At 38.2% G+C, this 18,936-nt stretch overlaps 1 protein-coding gene across 2 annotated transcripts in view; it reads left to right on the top strand.

Annotated features, from left to right (window-relative positions):
• The window catches only part of foxj3 (forkhead box J3), a 104,705-nt gene extending 90,416 nt beyond the window's left edge, over positions 1 to 14,289 (top strand). The window contains exons 6-12 of one of the 2 annotated variants that reach the window (XM_081358471.1): positions 2,217 to 2,345; positions 4,422 to 4,596; positions 8,740 to 9,162; positions 9,541 to 9,642; positions 10,425 to 10,613; positions 10,703 to 10,804; positions 11,632 to 14,289. In XM_081358471.1, coding sequence (XP_081214597.1) covers positions 2,217 to 2,345; positions 4,422 to 4,596; positions 8,740 to 9,162; positions 9,541 to 9,642; positions 10,425 to 10,613; positions 10,703 to 10,804; positions 11,632 to 11,744 — 1,233 coding nt within the window. In that variant the 3' untranslated portion in view covers positions 11,745 to 14,289. Of the gene's footprint in view, positions 1 to 2,216; positions 2,346 to 4,421; positions 4,597 to 8,739; positions 9,163 to 9,540; positions 9,643 to 10,424; positions 10,614 to 10,690; positions 10,805 to 11,631 lie in introns of both variants that reach the window. The other variant, XM_081358470.1, reaches the window with a different exon arrangement.
• The last annotated feature ends 4,647 nt before the right edge of the window (positions 14,290 to 18,936 follow it).

The following is an 18,936-nucleotide window of genomic DNA, read 5'->3' as shown; positions in this document are numbered from 1 at the left end:
TGATGAGGTCTTTAAATCATACTTTATGGATACAGGGAGTAAAAATAGATTGTGGTGAAAGGCTCATGGCTAAAAGCCTCTTTTATGACTTAATTACACAACATTTATACTTGTTCTTCACACCAGGTTTTGATTATAATTGTAACTGTTTTCTGCGTGATTGAATTTTTGACTTGCCTGAGCCTCTCAGTGCTTAGTTGCGCACAGGGTTAGTTGTTCTAGTAATGTACTGTTTCCAGGCCTAAACATAGCTGAAAGAGGGAAGAGTTATAATATGCAAATCATTCTATGACATTAACCCCCCATCCACCCTCAATCCAGTGCAGCCCCAGCAACCGTTATGCTCCGCTCTTTTGATGAACAGGGAATAATAGGATTGGGAAACATTTATTCTGCTTGAATGATAATTCTCTGTAAGAGACCGTGATCTGTAATGTGTCTTTCTATCTGCTGTCTCGCTGAGTCAAGGGGGAACAGGACCGAAGCGTTTGTTGCATCTCTTGCAGCAACATCATTTTTGGGGGGCCTTTCACTCTTGAAATTGTTTGCCCTGCGATTTGGAAAAGGTCCATAAAATAAAAGTCAATGCGCTCGAATGTTGTTTTGGACCCCACTGACTTGCATGTTATTGACAAAAAAACATTGAGACATTTTTCTAAATATCTTCTTTTGTGTTCAGCATAAGAAAGTAAGTCACACAGAATTGGAACGACATGTGGGAGAGTAAATAATGACCGTGTTTTAATTTTTAGTGTTTTAGTGCAGCATGAAAGTCTCTGTACGGCCTTACACATCCAGGTGAATCTTGGGACTTGTTGCATAGTTTTCGCACTATTCTGTGGCTGCCAAGACATGTGGCGTGTGATGCGAGCATGGCCAGCATTGTTGCGATTCCATTCATCCTTTCCTACCACGGCGAACTCAATGTAGGACTATTCTCCCAGGAGCTCATTATATTCATTCCCATACCATCCCTCCAGTGCTTTATTTATTCTCATTTTGCAACCAGCACATATTTGCAGTTCAGCTTTTCAAATGATAATTGGGATTATCATTTTGAAGTCGAGGTTCTTACGCTTCGGAAAACTGCGCATTCAACAGTGCACACAGAAAGGTCAGGGTCTCTGTAGCATTCGGGACCTTTGTGAGCTGTCCCAAACCAATTTGCGCTGTGCAAGTTGACGGTTTCAACGCTGCCAGCATCGTGACCTTTACTGAAGGAGAGCTCTCCCCTCTCAGCCGTCTGAGACAGCAGATCATCTTGCTGGCCACCAGCCACGCTCTCCCTCCATATGAGGCACAGTGTGGGGCGCGGCGTATTAACTGACCTTACTCGTGTACAGAGTGTGGTGTACGCATGCCACACGTCACGTGTGTGACGCAACCGTCTGTTGTGTTTCTGTTACAGTTTGAAAAGGGATAAGAATTCCCCTTAAGACCTCTGAAACTAGGTGGTTTCTGTTTGATTGGCTTTTCCTCTGCACTACAGAGACTTCTTGTCGTATCTCAAACTAACTTCTGGAATGTACCTGACAATGGATGAAATAGTTGTCGAGTAGCTTACTCGTTTTCTTGGTCCTGTGTATTAATGTTTTCAAAAATACATTAAAATGCAATTACCTGAATTCATATCTTCTATAATAAACATGTTTTTCTGAGTGCTGATTCATTTTGATATTCATAAATATATTTTATATAGTCTATTTTATATATCTAATCATTTTATTCATAAAGTGTTTAATATGCAACTGTTAAAAACGTCATTTAACGGAATATAATTAATATATTTTTTTATTGTATACCATCTTATATATTTAATATATTTATTAATACAATATATTTTATACATTTAATTATTATTCAATTATTTTTTACATACATACTTAATACTACTGTCTTCATATCATAGTAAAGAATTATCAAATATATTATGAAATACATATTAATATAACATTTCATTTATTTTTTATATTTTAGTAAAAATAATTTGTACATTCACACGTATTCAATGTGTAAGGAAAATGTTGTCCTTTTTAGTGTCAATACATTTAACCCTTTTAGTTTTATTAAAGGTGTTAATGGTATTAAAGTTTTGCAAAACTGTATGACGCCAACATAAACACAAAAGAGTACATGTCTAAGAACTTGCCACATGTATTTTAAACTAGATTTTTACACTCCCAAGTCATTAACCCTTTCCCTTTCTTGATTTCCAGGTGGCATTGTACAACCCTGACCAGGAGGGGAGTGACAGCCCTCGAAGCAGCCTTAACAATAGCCTATCTGATCAGAGTCTGGCCTCTGTTAATCTCAACAGCGTGGGCAGCGTGCACAGCTACACACCGGTAAGAGTCCAGTTTTCATCAAACTTTGCAGCCACTATTCCACTCTTTAACCCCGTGAACCTGAAGCAAAGCTCTTAATTTGCTGAGTTTTATTGTGGATCTTCTTTATGAAAAGCAGCAAGATTCCAGTGCGTTAGACAGATTGCCAGAGATTGGAGGCCTGTGCATGGGAGCGTGCTGACACCGAGGTTAAGGGAATGAAAGGCAGAGCTCATACTGCTGGAGCGCTGCTAAAGAGAGACGCTGCCTCTGATGTCCTCCCACCAGAGAAGCCGCTTCTTTGTTGTGGTCCCCTAGAAGCCCCGCATGCTTCTCGCTCCAGGCTCTCAGCATTGATCCGGCACAGACACTGATAGATTCACTTCAGTGGGCCAGACAATGCTCTCTCTCTCTCTTCCTCAGTCTCTCTGTCTCTCTTTTTCAGCTCCATCCAGCTTATTCGAACACTGTAGTCTGTTTGAACATAACCAGATTATATGCGCTCATCTTTACAGTGATGCATAGTGTGTCATCTGACTCCCACTGCTCATATTTCTTGTGTACAATTAGTCTCTGCTGCTAATGTTGCATGCAAGCAGGTCTTTCCTGCTAGTGTAACTAGTGTTTCCTGCTCTCTGATTTTACAATTTTGCAACTGTAATGAGATACAAAATGATGGGTACCACAGGATAATGTAGGGATGCACAGTATATGCATATGTATATGTGCATAACGATATGTGAGTGTACTAAATGTGTAATGTTTCCAAACTTTTGACAGGTACTGTGTGTGTTTTTATTTATATAAATTATTTCCTGATATTCAATATATAATTCAATATATATGGGTCAATATTGTATGTTTCATTGTGTATATTCATTTCCCTACTTTTTACACTTAAATTACCATGACCGTCATTTTAAGGCCTCATTATACTTCTGCGTCGAACTCACGCCGTAGCTACGTCGTAGGCTGTGTGTAGCGCGCGTACACTTCGGCATACCCTGACGCGCATCTCTCCAAAAATGTAACAACGCGTCAACTCTACGCGGACGCAAGCGCTGTGATTGGTCTGCTAGGACCGCTCCCTCGGGTTTCACATGCTCCCTCTGCAAGTGTAATTGCGCGTCAACGCGGACAACGACGCAGAAAACCAAAATAAATGAAAACCAACGCGTTGCCTACAGTGTAGAGGCTCCGGCGTAGGTCCGATTTTACTTTTTAATGTTTTATTTAAAATTTATTTGGACAAAATAGTATACATTAATAAATGCATAAATTTCCCATCACCAGTTCGCACCAACAGCTAGAATTAGACTTCTTTGGAGTCCAGATGACTGTTTTGCCAGCCTCTCCAGTCTGTTAAACACTGTTGTCTTGAGCTAGACATGGCAGAGCCTCTGCCCTTGTGTACGCCACAAATATGCCCAGCATTATGGAGGCCTTGGGAGCCATTCAATGAATCACTCATTCTGGGCACGAAAGGCATTTCTTCAGACTCAAAACAGTGAGCAGATCCCCTTTGGAGTGCAACACTTAGGATTTCATAGATGTGAGAGTTTAGACACACGAGCTAATTCGTTTTGATGGGCAAACCTGTACTGTATTTAGTTAGAAGGATATTTATCATTAGAAAGATTTGTTTTATGGATCAGTGCCTGTTTTTTGGAGGCAAGCTTTTATGATCTCGCTGTCGATTTCGGTTGCGTTGCTCAGTTAGTTTCGCCAAGCTGTTAATTAGAGAATAAACAGCCGTAAAAACAACTTCAGAGAGTCTCTCAAGAGACGCGTCTGTTTTGATCATGGCTGTATGGTTATGTACAGATTCAGCCGTGCTCGTAAATAAACGGTCAAGGATTGAAGGGGTTTTGTGTGCCTGAGATTTGGCTCCTGCGTATTGTGCTGCAGTGTGTCTGGCAGTTAATTTCCTGTGCCGTGATCCTGAGTGTTGTAGTCAGTGCTGTCATGTTCTATCTGAGCTGTAATCTGCCGGTCACTGGGCCTGGCTGAGCAGCTCTGCCGTGTCGAGTGGCAAGGCTGATTTCTGTCATTGTTGCTAATCTTGCATTTTGCATTCCTCCTCTCCTCCCCCTTTAGGTGTCGAGTCATCCAGAACCGGTGTCCCAGTCCATGGGCTTGCAGCAGGCCCCTCAGGCCCAGTACAGCATACCGGACCGAGACAAGCAGCTGCTCTTCTCTGACTTCGAAGATCTCAGTGCCTCCTTCCGCAGCCTTTACAAGACTGTGTTTGAGCAGTCCTACAACCAACAGGGTGAGTTACACACGGACATCCAACGTCAGCCAAGTCCAGATGGAGTCTGCAGACTATTTGTGCCATGTGCAGAGCTGAGAGCACTTCAGTCTTATTGGTAGCTGAAAGCACCATCATATCAGCCAAAATGATTAATAAACCAACATGCATAGAGTGGAGATTGTGTGAAGCTGTTAGGTTCTTCAGAATTTGTATGTGTACAGATTCTGTATGTGCCTGCCTAAGATTGTGATTTTCAGAAACTATATATTGCTAAATAATTTATAGTGTTTATAATAATTTATTAATAACATTTTATTGGCTTTATTTTAGTTGTTTTAGAATATTTAGTTATTATATATAATAATTTATAATATTTATATAGGTAAACTAGTTTATAATATAAAATGTTATAAATAATTAATCACATTTTTATGCCATTAATTATATCAAAAGATAGTAACTTCAAATTGATCGAAGCTTTAGCTGAGCTTGCTTTCTTTTTATAGAATTCACATCAGTATTTATTTTGCAATATACACAATTTAATGTATTCCAAAATAATTAAATGCAGTGAGGAAAATAAGTATTTGAACACCCTGCTATTTTGCAAGTTCTCCCACTTAGAAATCATGGAGGGGTCTGAAATTGTCATCGTAGGTGCATGTCCACTGTGAGAGACATAATCTAAAAAAAAATCCAGAAATCACAATGTATGATTTTTTTAACTATTTATTTGTATGATACAGCTGCAAATAAGTATTTGAACACCTGAGAAAATCAATGTTAATATTTGGTACAGTAGCCTTTGTTTGCAATTACAGAGGTCAAACGTTTCCTGTAGTTTTTCACCAGGTTTGCACACACTGCAGGAGGGATTTTGGCCCACTTCTCCACACAGATCTTCTCTAGATCAGTCAGGTTTCTGGGCTGTCGCTGAGAAACACGGAGTTTGAGCTCCCTCCAAAGATTCTCTATTGGGTTTAGGTCTGGAGACTGGCTAGGCCACGCCAGAACCTTGATATGCTTCTTACAGAGCCATTCCTTGGTTATCCTGGCTGTGTGCTTCGGGTCATTGTCATGTTGGAAGACCCAGCCTCGACCCATCTTCAATGCTCTAACTGAGGGAAGGAGGTTGTTCCCCAAAATCTCGCAATACATGGCCCCGGTCATCCTCTCCTTAATACAGTGCAGTCGCCCTGTCCCATGTGCAGAAAAACACCCCCAAAGCATGATGCTACCACCCCCATGCTTCACAGTAGGGATGGTGTTCTTGGGATGGTACTCATCATTCTTCTCCAAACACGTTTATTGGAATTATGACCAAAAAGTTCTATTTTGGTCTCATCTGAGCACATGACTTTCTCCCATGACTCCTCTGGATCATCCGAATGGTCATTGGCAAACTTAAGACGGGCCTTGACATGTGCTGGTTTAAGCAGGGGAACCTTCCGTGCCATGCATGATTTCAAACCATGACGTTTTAGTGTATTACCAACAGTAACCTTGGAAACGGTGGTCCCAGCTCTTTTCAGGTTATTGACCAGCTCCTCCCGTGTAGTTCTGGGCTGATTTCTCACCTTTCTTAGGATCATTGAGACCCCACGAGGTGAGATCTTGCATGGAGCCCCAGTCCGAGGGAGATTGACAGTCATGTTTAGCTTCTTCCATTTTCTAATGATAGCTCCAACAGTGGACCTTTTTTCTCCAAGCTGCTTGGCAATTTCCCCGTAGCCCTTTCCAGCCTTGTGGAGGTGTACAATTTTGTCTCTAGTGTCTTTGGACAGCTCCTTGGTCTTTGCCATGTTAGTAGTTGGATTCTTAATGATTGTATGGGGTGGACAGGTGTCTTTATGCAGCTAACGACCTCAAACAGGTGCATCTAATTTAGGATAATAAATGGAGTGGAGGTGGACATTTTAAAGGCAGACTAACAGGTCTTTGAGGGTCAGAATTCTAGCTGATAGACAGGTGTTCAAATACTTATTTGCCGCTGTATAATACAAATAAATATTTAAAAAGTCATATATTGTGATTTCTGGATTTTTTTTTTTAGATTATGTATCTCACAGTGGACATGCACCTACGATGACAATTTCAGACCCCTCCATGATTTCCAAGTGGGAGAACTTGCAAAATAGCAGGGTGTTCAAATACTTATTTTCCTCACTGTATAATGTAGTAGTGGACAATGGCACTATTATTCGTAGCCGAAAGCATTATGAAATACTTTAAAACATCAAGACAAGGATGGTGTCTGTGGTTGATGTTATTTATCATAATTTATCATTAAGAACTGTGCTTTTTAAAATTAAAGGTAACTTCCAGTTAATGGATTTTATTGTTATTTTTTTGTGAGGATTTATTTGGAAAATGTGTTTTTTTTTTTTTAGGCTTTAGTGTTTAGAAGCTGTTTTTGTATGTATTATGAATTGCAAGGACGATATTGCCTTGGTGTACGGCAAGATGTTTTTCATTGAAAGAGTTCTCCATCTCAAATGGCAGCCCATCAAATAGGTATAGGGACATTGCAGTGCTAGATTTGGTTCACTGCGAGCTTGCCTGTCTTTTAGAAGTTAATTCCTATTGTTTGTAATCTGATTGACTGATGTTCAAAAAGCACTTGACAAGTGGGTTGCGTGCAACGCCAGACGAGCCCCTGTGTCTAACCTACTTTACTCAAATCAGATGCTTTTCATGTTAATGTTTCCAAAGTGAACTTCTTTAATCTATCATCTATGTTTCATTAGCTGAAAGTTGTTACCTTTTTATGTGCATAAAAGTGAAATCTCTTAGTCAGACAAGCTTGAGCAATTAAAATGAGCAAATAAAGCTGGCGAGAGGATTTCACACCCCACTGCTGGAGACACTGAGCTAATTCACTGGCTTTGATAATAGGTAATGAATCGCATTATTATTCAGGGGAGCTGCTAGCTAATTGCTTTCTGTGCTCTCCCATGGTTGGACAATAGGCTTTCTCTGCTGATAAGAGATGCACCCCTGTCACCCCGCCGATGAGTGTTCTCTGGCGATTGCAGCGATGCAGGACCCCTCAGTCGGCTCTAAAAGCTCTCCACAGAAATAGGTTTACAGTGCCAGCGCCATGATGGACAGGGCCTCTTAAGACCGCGAGCCGCACGCTTCGGTGATTGCTATTGAGTGTACAGATGTTGGAAGCTTGTCAGGCGTTTTTAGAAACTAGTTCATAACAATCACTGCACAAATGAAAAGTTATAGAAATTCTGGTTCGGTTTAAGAGGGCTTACCATGACTTTGTCCTGAGTCACTGTCTCAGCACCCTGGTGCATTTTAAGAGACAGAAGTTTTCAAAATGTTTTGGCCTTTTTACTACATTAATAAAGACTGGATAAAGGAGATAGTATTATTATGGAAAGAGTAGGAAATTAGATCAGAAAGTCACAAACTGGAGTCAAACTTGTTGCTGGCACAAACACTGACTAATTAGAGTATGCATGGCAACCGTTTGACCGTCAAGTTTTACATAACACTTTACCATAAGGTTCTGTACTGTGTAGCTGTACTGTTCTGGACTAATTAGCTGTTAGTGAATGTGTGAAGTACTGTGAATGTATAACAATGCATATACATTTATTACAGCAGTTAGTAATCTTCCCTCATTTATATTTGCATTTTGTTATTGATAATTACTAGTAATTGATGTATATTATTAATATGTAATTTAATTAAATAATTTTCATATATTTTTATTTTATATTGATATAAACAGTTTCTGTTAACAGTTTATTTGTGCATAATGTTATCATATATTTTTTCCCGCAAATATATTAAGATTAATTTAAGATTTAAGATTAATAACCAGATGAATGTTATTTATTGCGCCTTGTTATTCATTTTAAATGACTTATTGAAAATATAGAAAAAATGAATAAAACGAATGTGTTAGTATATGTAAAAATTCACATTTAAGGTCAATAACCAGAAGATAGATTAATGCTGTAAAGTGATTGTTAGTCCATGTTAACTATTGTGTTACATGCAACCTTAATATAAAGTGTTACATATCAGTGACTATGATTTGAGTAATTTTTGAAAATGTCCCTACTTTTTAAAAATTTGTCTTAAATTCTGATCAGATGCAGACAGCATTTTTTATATGATGCTCTGTCTGTTTGATCCTCACAGGTCTGATGGGAATGCCCTCGGAGTCGTCCCAGCAGACCCACACCTCCTGCTCTTACCAACACTCCCCCAGCAGCACCATCAGCACCCACCCTCACAACAACCAGAACAGCATCACTAACTCTCACCCCAACAACATCCCCAACAGCGGTAGCCAGGTGCCTCTCTCCCACCCCCCTCACTCGGCCCACAACTCGCCCCACGGACAGCACCTCTCCCAACATGGCCCTCACACCCAGCACAGCCAGCACCCGCACACGGCGCACAGCCAGCACAGCCAACATCCCCAGCACAGCCAACACAGCCAGCACGGGCAGCATCCCTCCCAGCACCAGGCCCACGGCCAGCACACAGCACAGCAACAGCAGCACCAGAATCTCTCCCACCAGCCTCATCCTGCCCAGCAACAGATGCAGTGCAACACCGGTAAGAGTCTGCTTGTCTGTGATAGTTCTTGCTATCTGATCTGATCTGTCTTCTTTTCCTCTTGCTTTCTGTCTCGAACCCTCAGCATACTTCCTTCTGTGCTGGCAATGCCCTGACAGGCCGATTTATTCAGGCCTCTTCTAACAGTCATTTATTTTAGATTAAGAAATTTATGACAACTTTAGAGCAGTCTGCAGTAAATCATGGGCTGATTTATATAGCTTGCTCTAATGAGAACAAAGCAAATCCAGCACACTTCAGGGAGCAGGCCTGTAGCAGAGGGTTATGGCTCCCCCTGCTGGCTCAAACAGGAAGCTGCTTCCACGCGTCCAGATGAGTTCTGCTGTTGCCTTCACTACCTTCTTGTTTTATCTACAGGTCTTCCCAGTGACTGGTACCCCAACCTGGATGCGCTGAAAGAAAGCTGCCGCATCGCCAGCAGTTACAACTGGGCTGATGTGGATCTGTCACCCTTCCAAGGTATAATCAAAATGCCTTACTTGTATCCTATAATTGCTGTAATTATTTCAAGAGACTATAAATGCTAATGAAAAAGTTCATATTTCATGGTTTTGGCATTTCAAGCTATTCATTTTGAACTAGATCCCCTTCATCTCGTATGATACATAATAATGATAGATAGTACGTTGGAATGGATGATAATAAATCATTTAAATTAGTTATTTGATGCACTTAAAATATATTTATTTTTTTTTTACTTAATTAGCTATTAAGTATTTTTATTATTTAATAAAAAAACTATTTGTTCTTCAAAAGAATTAATTACTTTATGCAAACAATAACAACTATTTAAACATTTAATATTTATTTAAATATAAACTTTTAAATGATTTTATTTAAATATTTTATCATTTAAATTCAATTCAATTATTTTATTTATTTATTTAAATATTATAAATAAAACAACTCTGAGCTTATTTTATTTTAAATCTGTGTGATGAGCTGAATTTTTATTTTAGTAGTTATGCTGAAAAATGACAGACCTGCCTTTTACTTTTTGACAAACTAGCATTTTGAATAAAGAAAAGATATAAATAGTTTTAATTGACTGTCTCAGGATTGCTTATTAACTTGAACAGGAGGGGCCTGTTAAGCAATTTCTGTGCTTTATTTGTTTTGTATATTAATTCATTGTGCAAGTCACTTTGCATGTCATTTATAAAACAGTAGCCATAAATGTGAAGTGTTTTAAGGCTTTTCATTTTAGTTTGGTGAAATTTTCTGTCATTGTTTTTCTGAAGGTTTGAAAGAGAGCATGAGGCAGGCGGAGCTGAATAACTGGTCTCTCGAGCCCACTCAGATGGCAGACCTTTGCTCTTCCATCAATCAGTTCTTTGCTCGCACTGGAATCCAGCCACAGGGGGCAGTACAGCCTCCAGTGTGCCACGGCTCCATGCATCCAAACAAGCCCAGCCCACACATCAACACAGGTGAATGCACTTTAGCATCCCTGAAATCCACTGTGTCATACATTAAGACTGCCACAATAGTAACATAGTAACATCAGTTTGTTTTTCAGGAAACATGTACATGGATTCGAGACAGAGCTTGAGTTCTATGATGGGTCCGCCGGGATATCCTCATATGCCGCCCATGAGCAGCGCTGGCCCCACTATGACAGGTCCTTGTCTTTTATAGCTCTTATATCAACAATCAAATGGCCTCAATTTTCCAGCATGTTGAAACTGTTTAAAAACTAAAATGTATTTTGATACCATCACATAATTACATACAATTAGTATACTGTATTATTTTTTAAATGAGTCTCTTATTCTCACCAAGACAGTAAAAACAGTAGTATTATGAAATATTATTGCAATTTTTTTATTGTAATATATAATAAAATGTGATTTATTCCTGTGATGATAAAGCTGAATGTTCAGCATCATTACTCCAGTCTTCAGTGTCACATGATCCTTCAGAAATCAGTCTAATATGCTGATTTGGTGCTCATTTCTTATTATTATCAATGTTGAAAACAGTTAAAAAATCTTTGATAAATAGAGATCTTTTTTTAACGTTATAAATGCGTTGACTGATCAGTTGAATGCATTCTTGCTGAATTATCCTGCAGTGCACAGTTTATGCTACTGATGTGAATGATGCCTTAAATCGTGCAGCCAGAGGAACTGAGCCATATATAGTGACCAGGATATCATAGAGACTCCCTGATATTCCCAAACACCCTAGCAACCACCCAAAACACATTAATAACGCCAGAGCAACACTGTAAAACACATTCAACCACATAGTATCAAGCATATATACACCTTACTCACACTAGGTTTGTTTAAGATCACAAGGGAACCTGTGTGTAATTCACTGGTAGTTTGAATTTAACACTTGCCCAGGTTGCAACTCTCCACGATATGTGTAGGAATATGATTTTCTAAAAATGCACGTAAAGCATTTGTGTGTCGTGACCGTTCCCCTCTGCTCTGTCCTCAGGCCATCACGCTCAGATGAACCAGCAGCATATGATGCCTGCTGGAAACTTCCAGATGCGCCGCATGCCCGCCGACGACATCCAGGATGACTTTGACTGGGACTCCATCGTCTAACCCAGTCCCAGAACGCAAAGAGTGGTGCAGGCAAAACGAGAGAGGAGCGAATGGAGGCAGAGTGTTTGTGTTACAGAGCAAGAGGGCTGGACCTGAGGTGTCTGCATGCCCGTGACAGAAGGCAGATTGGAACGGGACACTTGAAAAATAGTGCAGGTGTTGTTCATTATGACCTGAAAGAGACTCCTGTGTTCCTGGTGTTTTTATGAAACAAAAACAAACAAACAAAAAAAGATATTACTTTGAAGACAATCACATTTACTAGGACATTTAAGTGATCGCTTTTATACTTGTCCAAGGGGCAAGTGGTTCATGTTTATGTCAAATGTCTCCCAACCCACAGCCTTTCTACAAGCCCGCTCAATTGCCAAGCTCTCGCCCCTGCTCTTCAACTGTTATTCTGTGATTTTCGAGTAATATGTCTGGCTTGTTCTCCCCTCTCATGATGACTAACTCAGGCCTTGACTGCCTATCAGACAAGATTGGCTCCCTCATTTGTGTTGTGAAACTTCCTCTGAGATGCAGGGCACTTTTCAGAAGAGGGCCTGTGGTGCAGGTAACGTGACACTCAAAGCACCTGCCGTTGTTCTCTCTGGTCATTCAGGCACAAGTAGCCCCTTTTTTTCTTTCTTTTTTTGCTCCTCTGACCCTACACACTGTAACATGTCGAAGTCGCCATGCTTCCGATTCTAGCAGATTTTACTGATCATTAAGGCTCGTAATGAAACGTGTAAACCACATTACCTGCAGTATTTGTACTTGTGTATCTTTGCTGCCTGAAGTGTGTCATGTTTTTTTGTCACTAATAGTTTTAGGCAAGTCTAAACGTGTGCGTCAGAAAATGATATCGATCCAGACCTCACTATTAACGTTTTCCCTAAACGCTTTACGTTTGCATGTACAATCCTCGTTCTGTCAACTATCACCCGTCAAACTGTAGTCTCCCAATTGGACTGCATTGCTTTTAAGTTCATTTAAAGCCCTCAGGACCTGCCACTGAAACGTTCACGCATTGTTTAGGAGCAGACCGGAGATTTGTGGGATAACGGAGAGCCCTGTTCACATTCAGAAATCATCCTGCTATGTGGCTCTTTACAGCAGCGTTGAGAAGGAGATGAAATCACGTCAAGGCACATTTGCTTAATGGTCCGCAATAAAAGAGCCCTCTTTATTTTAACCCTAGGACCAACCGACATGAAATCGCTTGCTCTTTGCTGCACTGACAAGGACTTTTTGCAGAGAGCGTACCCTCACTCTAGCTGTTGCTTTTGGACGTCGGGTTTAGCGTAATACCGAGAGAAAGGAGATGACTGAAATATTTAGATACACTAATAGCCTTATGTTGGAGGAATGTTAACTGCTGCATTTGAAATTCTGCTACTAAAGTCTTGCAAAGTTTAAAATCACACACATTCACACTGTCCTTCAAAATCGACCAGGAACTAGACTGTAATCAAGCGTAGCCCAACTATTGCTGTAATTGCTACATACTACAGTCTGTATTTTTTAAACATTTAGTTGAAAGTGTCTGCTAGCGTAACAAACCACAGTGTCATTTTATTATATCAGCGATATTATGGAATGTGTTTGTGCAATATAATTAATTTAGGGCTATCAGTGATTACAATCATCTCTTTTGAAGAGCACAAAACGAATGCACAGGATGTGGACTAGAATAGCGGAACCCAAATTAGAAATTGGTGCAGGCTGTTGACCTTTAGCAGGGTATTTATCAGTGAAAAGTAGCACTTCGATTAGACCAAATTCTAGAGAAGAGAAGTGCTTATTTAGAAAAGCCATTAAGTGCGGTTGAAAAGGGAAGGAGTGGATCTGTTTCCCATAGCTTGAATGTCTCCTTGGCTTCTAGTAGTTTTCAGTCATCTTATGGGATTTGTTTTATTATTTATCAAAGTTTACGTGCAATTAGACTTGTAAAAGTGAAATGATCTAATGACAGTTGTTTTTTCCTTTTTGTATTTCAGTATTATAAACTCTCAAACAAAGTATTTACACTAGTCATTGACATGTATTGGCCTTTGATCCCTAAGGCCCTTAATGTCATGGATCCATGAACCCTACATAACGGTTTGTCATATACTGTCTGTCCTTCTAATGTCATGAAAATCAAAATTACAACCTCAAAATCAGAAAGGGAAAAAAGAAATCGTCTAGCTTAGAGGCATCTATTTTTAAGACCATTAAGATTTGGAGTTCTGACATTTATTAACATGAGAAATTCAAAAAATGGAAAATTGACCCTGATTATTCTCTAGTCATTTTCTCATTACTGTAATACAGTATTTTGGTTGTTTCATGAAAAAATCAAATGGAGTAATTCAATTTATGGTAAAGGCAGAATAACAAACACTGATATAAAATAAACTGCTTTTTTCCTTCAATTACTTGTAATGAGGTGCCATTAAATTTTTACAGGTTTTTAAAATAATAAAAATGTATAGAATATACAGTACCAGTCAAAAGTTTGGAAACATTACTATTTTTAATGTTTTTGAAAGAAGTCTCTTATGCTCATCAAGCCTGCAGTAAAAAAAAAAAAAAAACTAATATGAAATATTATTACAATTTAAAATAATGGTTCTCTTTTTTAATATATTTTAAAATGTAATTTATTTTTGTGATGCAAAGCTGAATTTTCATCAGCAAGTACTCCAGTCTTTGGTGTCTTATAATCCTTCAGAAATCATTCTAATATGATGATTTGATACTCAGTTATTATCAATGATGGAAACAGTTGTGCTGTTTAATTTATTTTTTTGGAATACTTTTTTCAGGATTCATTGATGAGTAAAACGTTAACAGCATTTATTCATAAAAACAGCATTTATTCAAAATAAAAACATTTCTAACAATATAAATCGTTACCATCACCTTTTATCAATTTAACGCATCCTTGTTGAATTAAAGTACTAATTTCTTTAAAAAAAATAGTTATTGTTCCCAAACTTTTGAACGGTAGTGTATATTGTTACAAAAGATTTCTATTCTAAATAAATACAGTTCTTTTTAACTTTTTATTCATCAAATAATCCTGAAAAAAGTATCTCAGGTTATAAAAAAAATATTAAGCAGCACAACTGTTTCCAACATTGATCACAAATCATCATATTAGAATGATTTCTGAAGGATCATAAGACACCAAAGACTGGAGTACTTGCTGATGAAAATTCAGCTTTGCATCACAAAAATAAATGACATTTTAAAGTATATTAAAAAAGAGAACCATTATTTTAAATTGTAATAATATTTCATAATATTCCTAATATATATATATATATATATATATTTTTTTTTTTTTTACTGCAGGCTTGATGAGCATAAGAGACTTCTTTCAAAAACATTAAAAATGGTAACGTTTCCAAACTTTTGACTGGTACTGTATATTATAGAACTTAATGGTCTTAAAAAAAGTTTCTTTGATCAAAATATTTAATTTTTTTATTTTGGGGTGAAATAAGATGGATTTTGAGAGATTCACCCTAAAAGGAACCCAGTCAAATTCTCATCATGTTCATGACATTTCAGCCTGATTCTTCACCTGAATCCCGTCCACCATCAGCTGTGTAGTTCTTTACATATCCGTGTATTCCATCATTACATAACCAGATGCTAATGGGGTTTAAATTGGTGAAAGCGTATTACCGAAGCCAAACATAACCCTAAAATCAACCTCGACTGGCCATGATACTGAATTTGTGAGTGTGCTTTTACAAGAGAAGAAAAACAGTGACAGAACTGTTATCCACTTTACCCCTGACCGACTGTTTAACGTCTGTGTTTATTGTTTGACTGCGATGCTGTGCATATTGTTCTTAAGCTAAGCTCCATTGCCCAAATCTGCTTTGGCTCTCTGCATCCTTATCTTCCGGTTTTCTTTTTTATCGGTTGTTCGTCTCGTGTTTTTGTTTGGATACTGTTGAAGTGTTCACAAGCCTCATTCACCTAGCCTCAGTGTTTGTCATACAAAGAGCTTTCAGAGCTTTTATCTGGTCATTTGTGCACTTTGAAAAGAAGTCAGAAGCACAAGCGTTCATGTCGTTCATTAACTCAAGCAGGATCTCCCTCGAGTGAATGTCTGGCATCGATCCACCCTCGGTGTGAACTTTAATACCATACTGTGGTGTTCACCCTCCATCATGGTTTGTCTGGATAGGAGGAGGAGTGTCTGTTTTAAGTTGGAAATATTTTGTATGTATTGCCAATCTATTCGTGGTAGTGATGTGTTTGGATCTCTTGTTTGCCAAAGAGAGGAAGTCTAACTTTGCAACATTTAAGACGGCCGGGTAATTGGCGTAAAGTAAGTCTGAAGGATCGGACTGAACTGAAAGCTTCAAGAGAGCGCAAGAGAATATTAGCTGAACAGGTGATGAGTTCTCTCTCTCTCTCTCTCTCTCTCTCTCTTCCTCTTTTTCTCAAAAAAGAAAAAGTAAAAACATTGCTCCTTTGATTTTGTGTTTGTGTTGTGTGAAAGTTTTAACTGTTTAAAGACAACTCAGTTTTCGTAAAACAAAAGAAGAAAAAAGAACTTAAAACAAGTGGAGACGCGCGTATCTGCCAGAGAGATTACTGTATCAAGGAAGATTTGAGAAGCCTTGTTACATTTATGGGAGAAAACTGCCAACAAGTTCTGGTATTTGGAGCCTATTTTATTCATTGTTGGTGTGTTGTTGTGCTTATTGTAAATATATGTGTTTTCGATTGTCCTTTTTTCCTCTGGAGTGGTGAGGGATCAAGGCAAGGGCTCGGGTTCACCTGCGAAAGAAAAGAGGGAGATGAATACAGAGTATTTTGTTATTGTCCAATCCAAGGGTGACACAGTATGTATATATCTATATTGTATATATGTGATGAAAATGCGTTGGCTTTTTGTGTGACACTACCTTTTACCTGTACTATGGTTCAACATTCAGTGTTTCAGTGTTTATATTCTATTTTAATCTTTGTTTTCTGTTTGATTTTGTCCTGGTCATTACTTGTATTTGTTGTTTCCTTTATTTTCCCCTTTTTGTCCTTTTTGTTATTGCACGGTTTATTACTTTTGCTGTCCAATAAGATGACACGGCTTCTCTTTGTATTGGTTTTAGTGCTGTAAAATAACTGAAGTGTCATTAGGATTGTCAATACCACCCCTTCCCCGATATGCATGAATGGCACTTAAAGAAATAAAATATGTTAACTTCACTGTGCAATCCTTGCTGCTTTGTGATATTTATTTCATATAGATAGATAGATAGATAGATAGATAGATAGATAGATAGATAGATAGATAGATAGATAGATAGATATCACAAATTGACACGATAACAGCAAAATCATCCATTCAATTAAATTAAGGCATTTTGAAGGCTTCTTTGCAAGTACATATATGCCAAATCCAAACCAGATGTACTTGCGGTTTGGGATGATTTTGCTTTGTTTGTTTTTGAGCTCAAATATATGTGTATACAGTATATATACTTTTTTACACTTCTGACAGAAAATTGGTTAATCGCGCTATCCAGCGGTCCAATATTTATTAACATTCACTGTCATCCATGACAACACTGTATATGTGTCCTCTCTTCCGTGTAACAAATATTCATATACAAACACATACATTAATAAGTTGTATTCTGCAGTAGTATAATAATAGAACTCATAAAACCTATATAATAATAATAATGAAACTAAACATTTGGGTAGCCTACATAAAATGATTTCATAATTATGTCAGTAATAATAATAACAGGAATGATAATACTATTGTTTCTACTACCATCATCATTACCAGTAATAATAATAGAGATTATAATTAAGTATTCATAATATAACATTAATAATATATACAGAAATTTCAATATTTTCATTATATGTGCAGGGATTAAAGTTCTCCGTCGCTACGACGGATTTCCGTTAATTGCAGCAAGTCTATGACGGATTTCCGTCAATTGCAGGGTTCCAGTCTGTCCTTAAAGTCTTAAATTCACTTTTCATAATTTTAAGGCCGTAAATAGGCTTTCATTTCTCAAATAGTGTAATAAATGTCTTAATTTTAGTTTGAATAGGAAAGACGAAGTGTATTCACCCTGCTGAGGGGGATGTGATCAAAGCCTGGAGTGGAGCAAAAGCACGTTCCTCTCTCCACACTAAGCACTCTGTAATCACTCCGCTCATGATCCACTCCGGGTTTTCAATTACAGCTCACGGAAAGTGCATGTCAGGCTACAGCTGAGCGCTGAGGTAGATATTTCAGTTACCATGGACACACTTATAATGCAGGTAGGGCGATATATTTTTGAAATGCGATATGGAATTAGACCATATCGCACATATCGATATAGTTCAAATTTGCGCTGTAATCCTTGCTCCCCGCGCCCCCGCTCCTCCTATTCCACTCTGCGCGCGTGTTTAGAGCATGTTATGAGAGGCGAATCATGACTAACGTTACTTCAGAAAACCCAGCACAATAGGAACTACCAGGCAGTGACATAAGTGTACGCTGAATTAGTTTTTCACCTCAGAAAAACGGACTGTCTTGTCCTGTCAGCCGTTATCCTGTTCTCGCAGCGCACACTCAATTGCACGCGCAAATGCGGCGGCGCGCGCTGTATCGCCTCACTGATCAAGTGCAAAAGAAACTACGAGCATGCAACGCCGTTACGTTGTAAATTACACGAAATAAAATAAATGCAGGTATGATTTTCATTCTATTCACCAGGAGCAGTTTCCATGTTTCATTAACAGTTATTGTTAATATTGTGTCACCATGGTAACTGTCGTTTCCATATTAACCCCGAAATGCCACTATTTTTCTTTGTGTTATTTTTAATATTTTTAAATGACTGTAGTGGCTCATACCAACATTGTATTAACAAAAACTAGTTTGGGACTGCTATTTAATAGCTTTAGCATAGGCCTAATGTTTATTCATTAGTACTAGTCTTTACTATTAGTCATATTCTTACAATTTATGTTAAGTAAAGGGGAAAAGTACTTGTGTGTGTTAATTTGTTATAATTTGCATATATATATATATATATATATATATATATATATATATATATATATATATATAGGCAAATTATAACACGTTTACACAAAATTTGTTAACACACACAAGTACTTTTCCCCTAATAAATATATATTACTTATTGCGCCTACTGGCAATATTAAAGCGGTTTAAAACGTCTCCCCT

This window comes from Scardinius erythrophthalmus (assembly GCF_964197995.2).
Source record: "Scardinius erythrophthalmus genome assembly, chromosome: 25".
NCBI lineage: Eukaryota > Metazoa > Chordata > Actinopteri > Cypriniformes > Leuciscidae > Scardinius > Scardinius erythrophthalmus.
The sequence above is the reverse complement of the archived record's forward strand: the minus strand, read 5'-3'. Positions and strand labels throughout refer to the sequence as shown.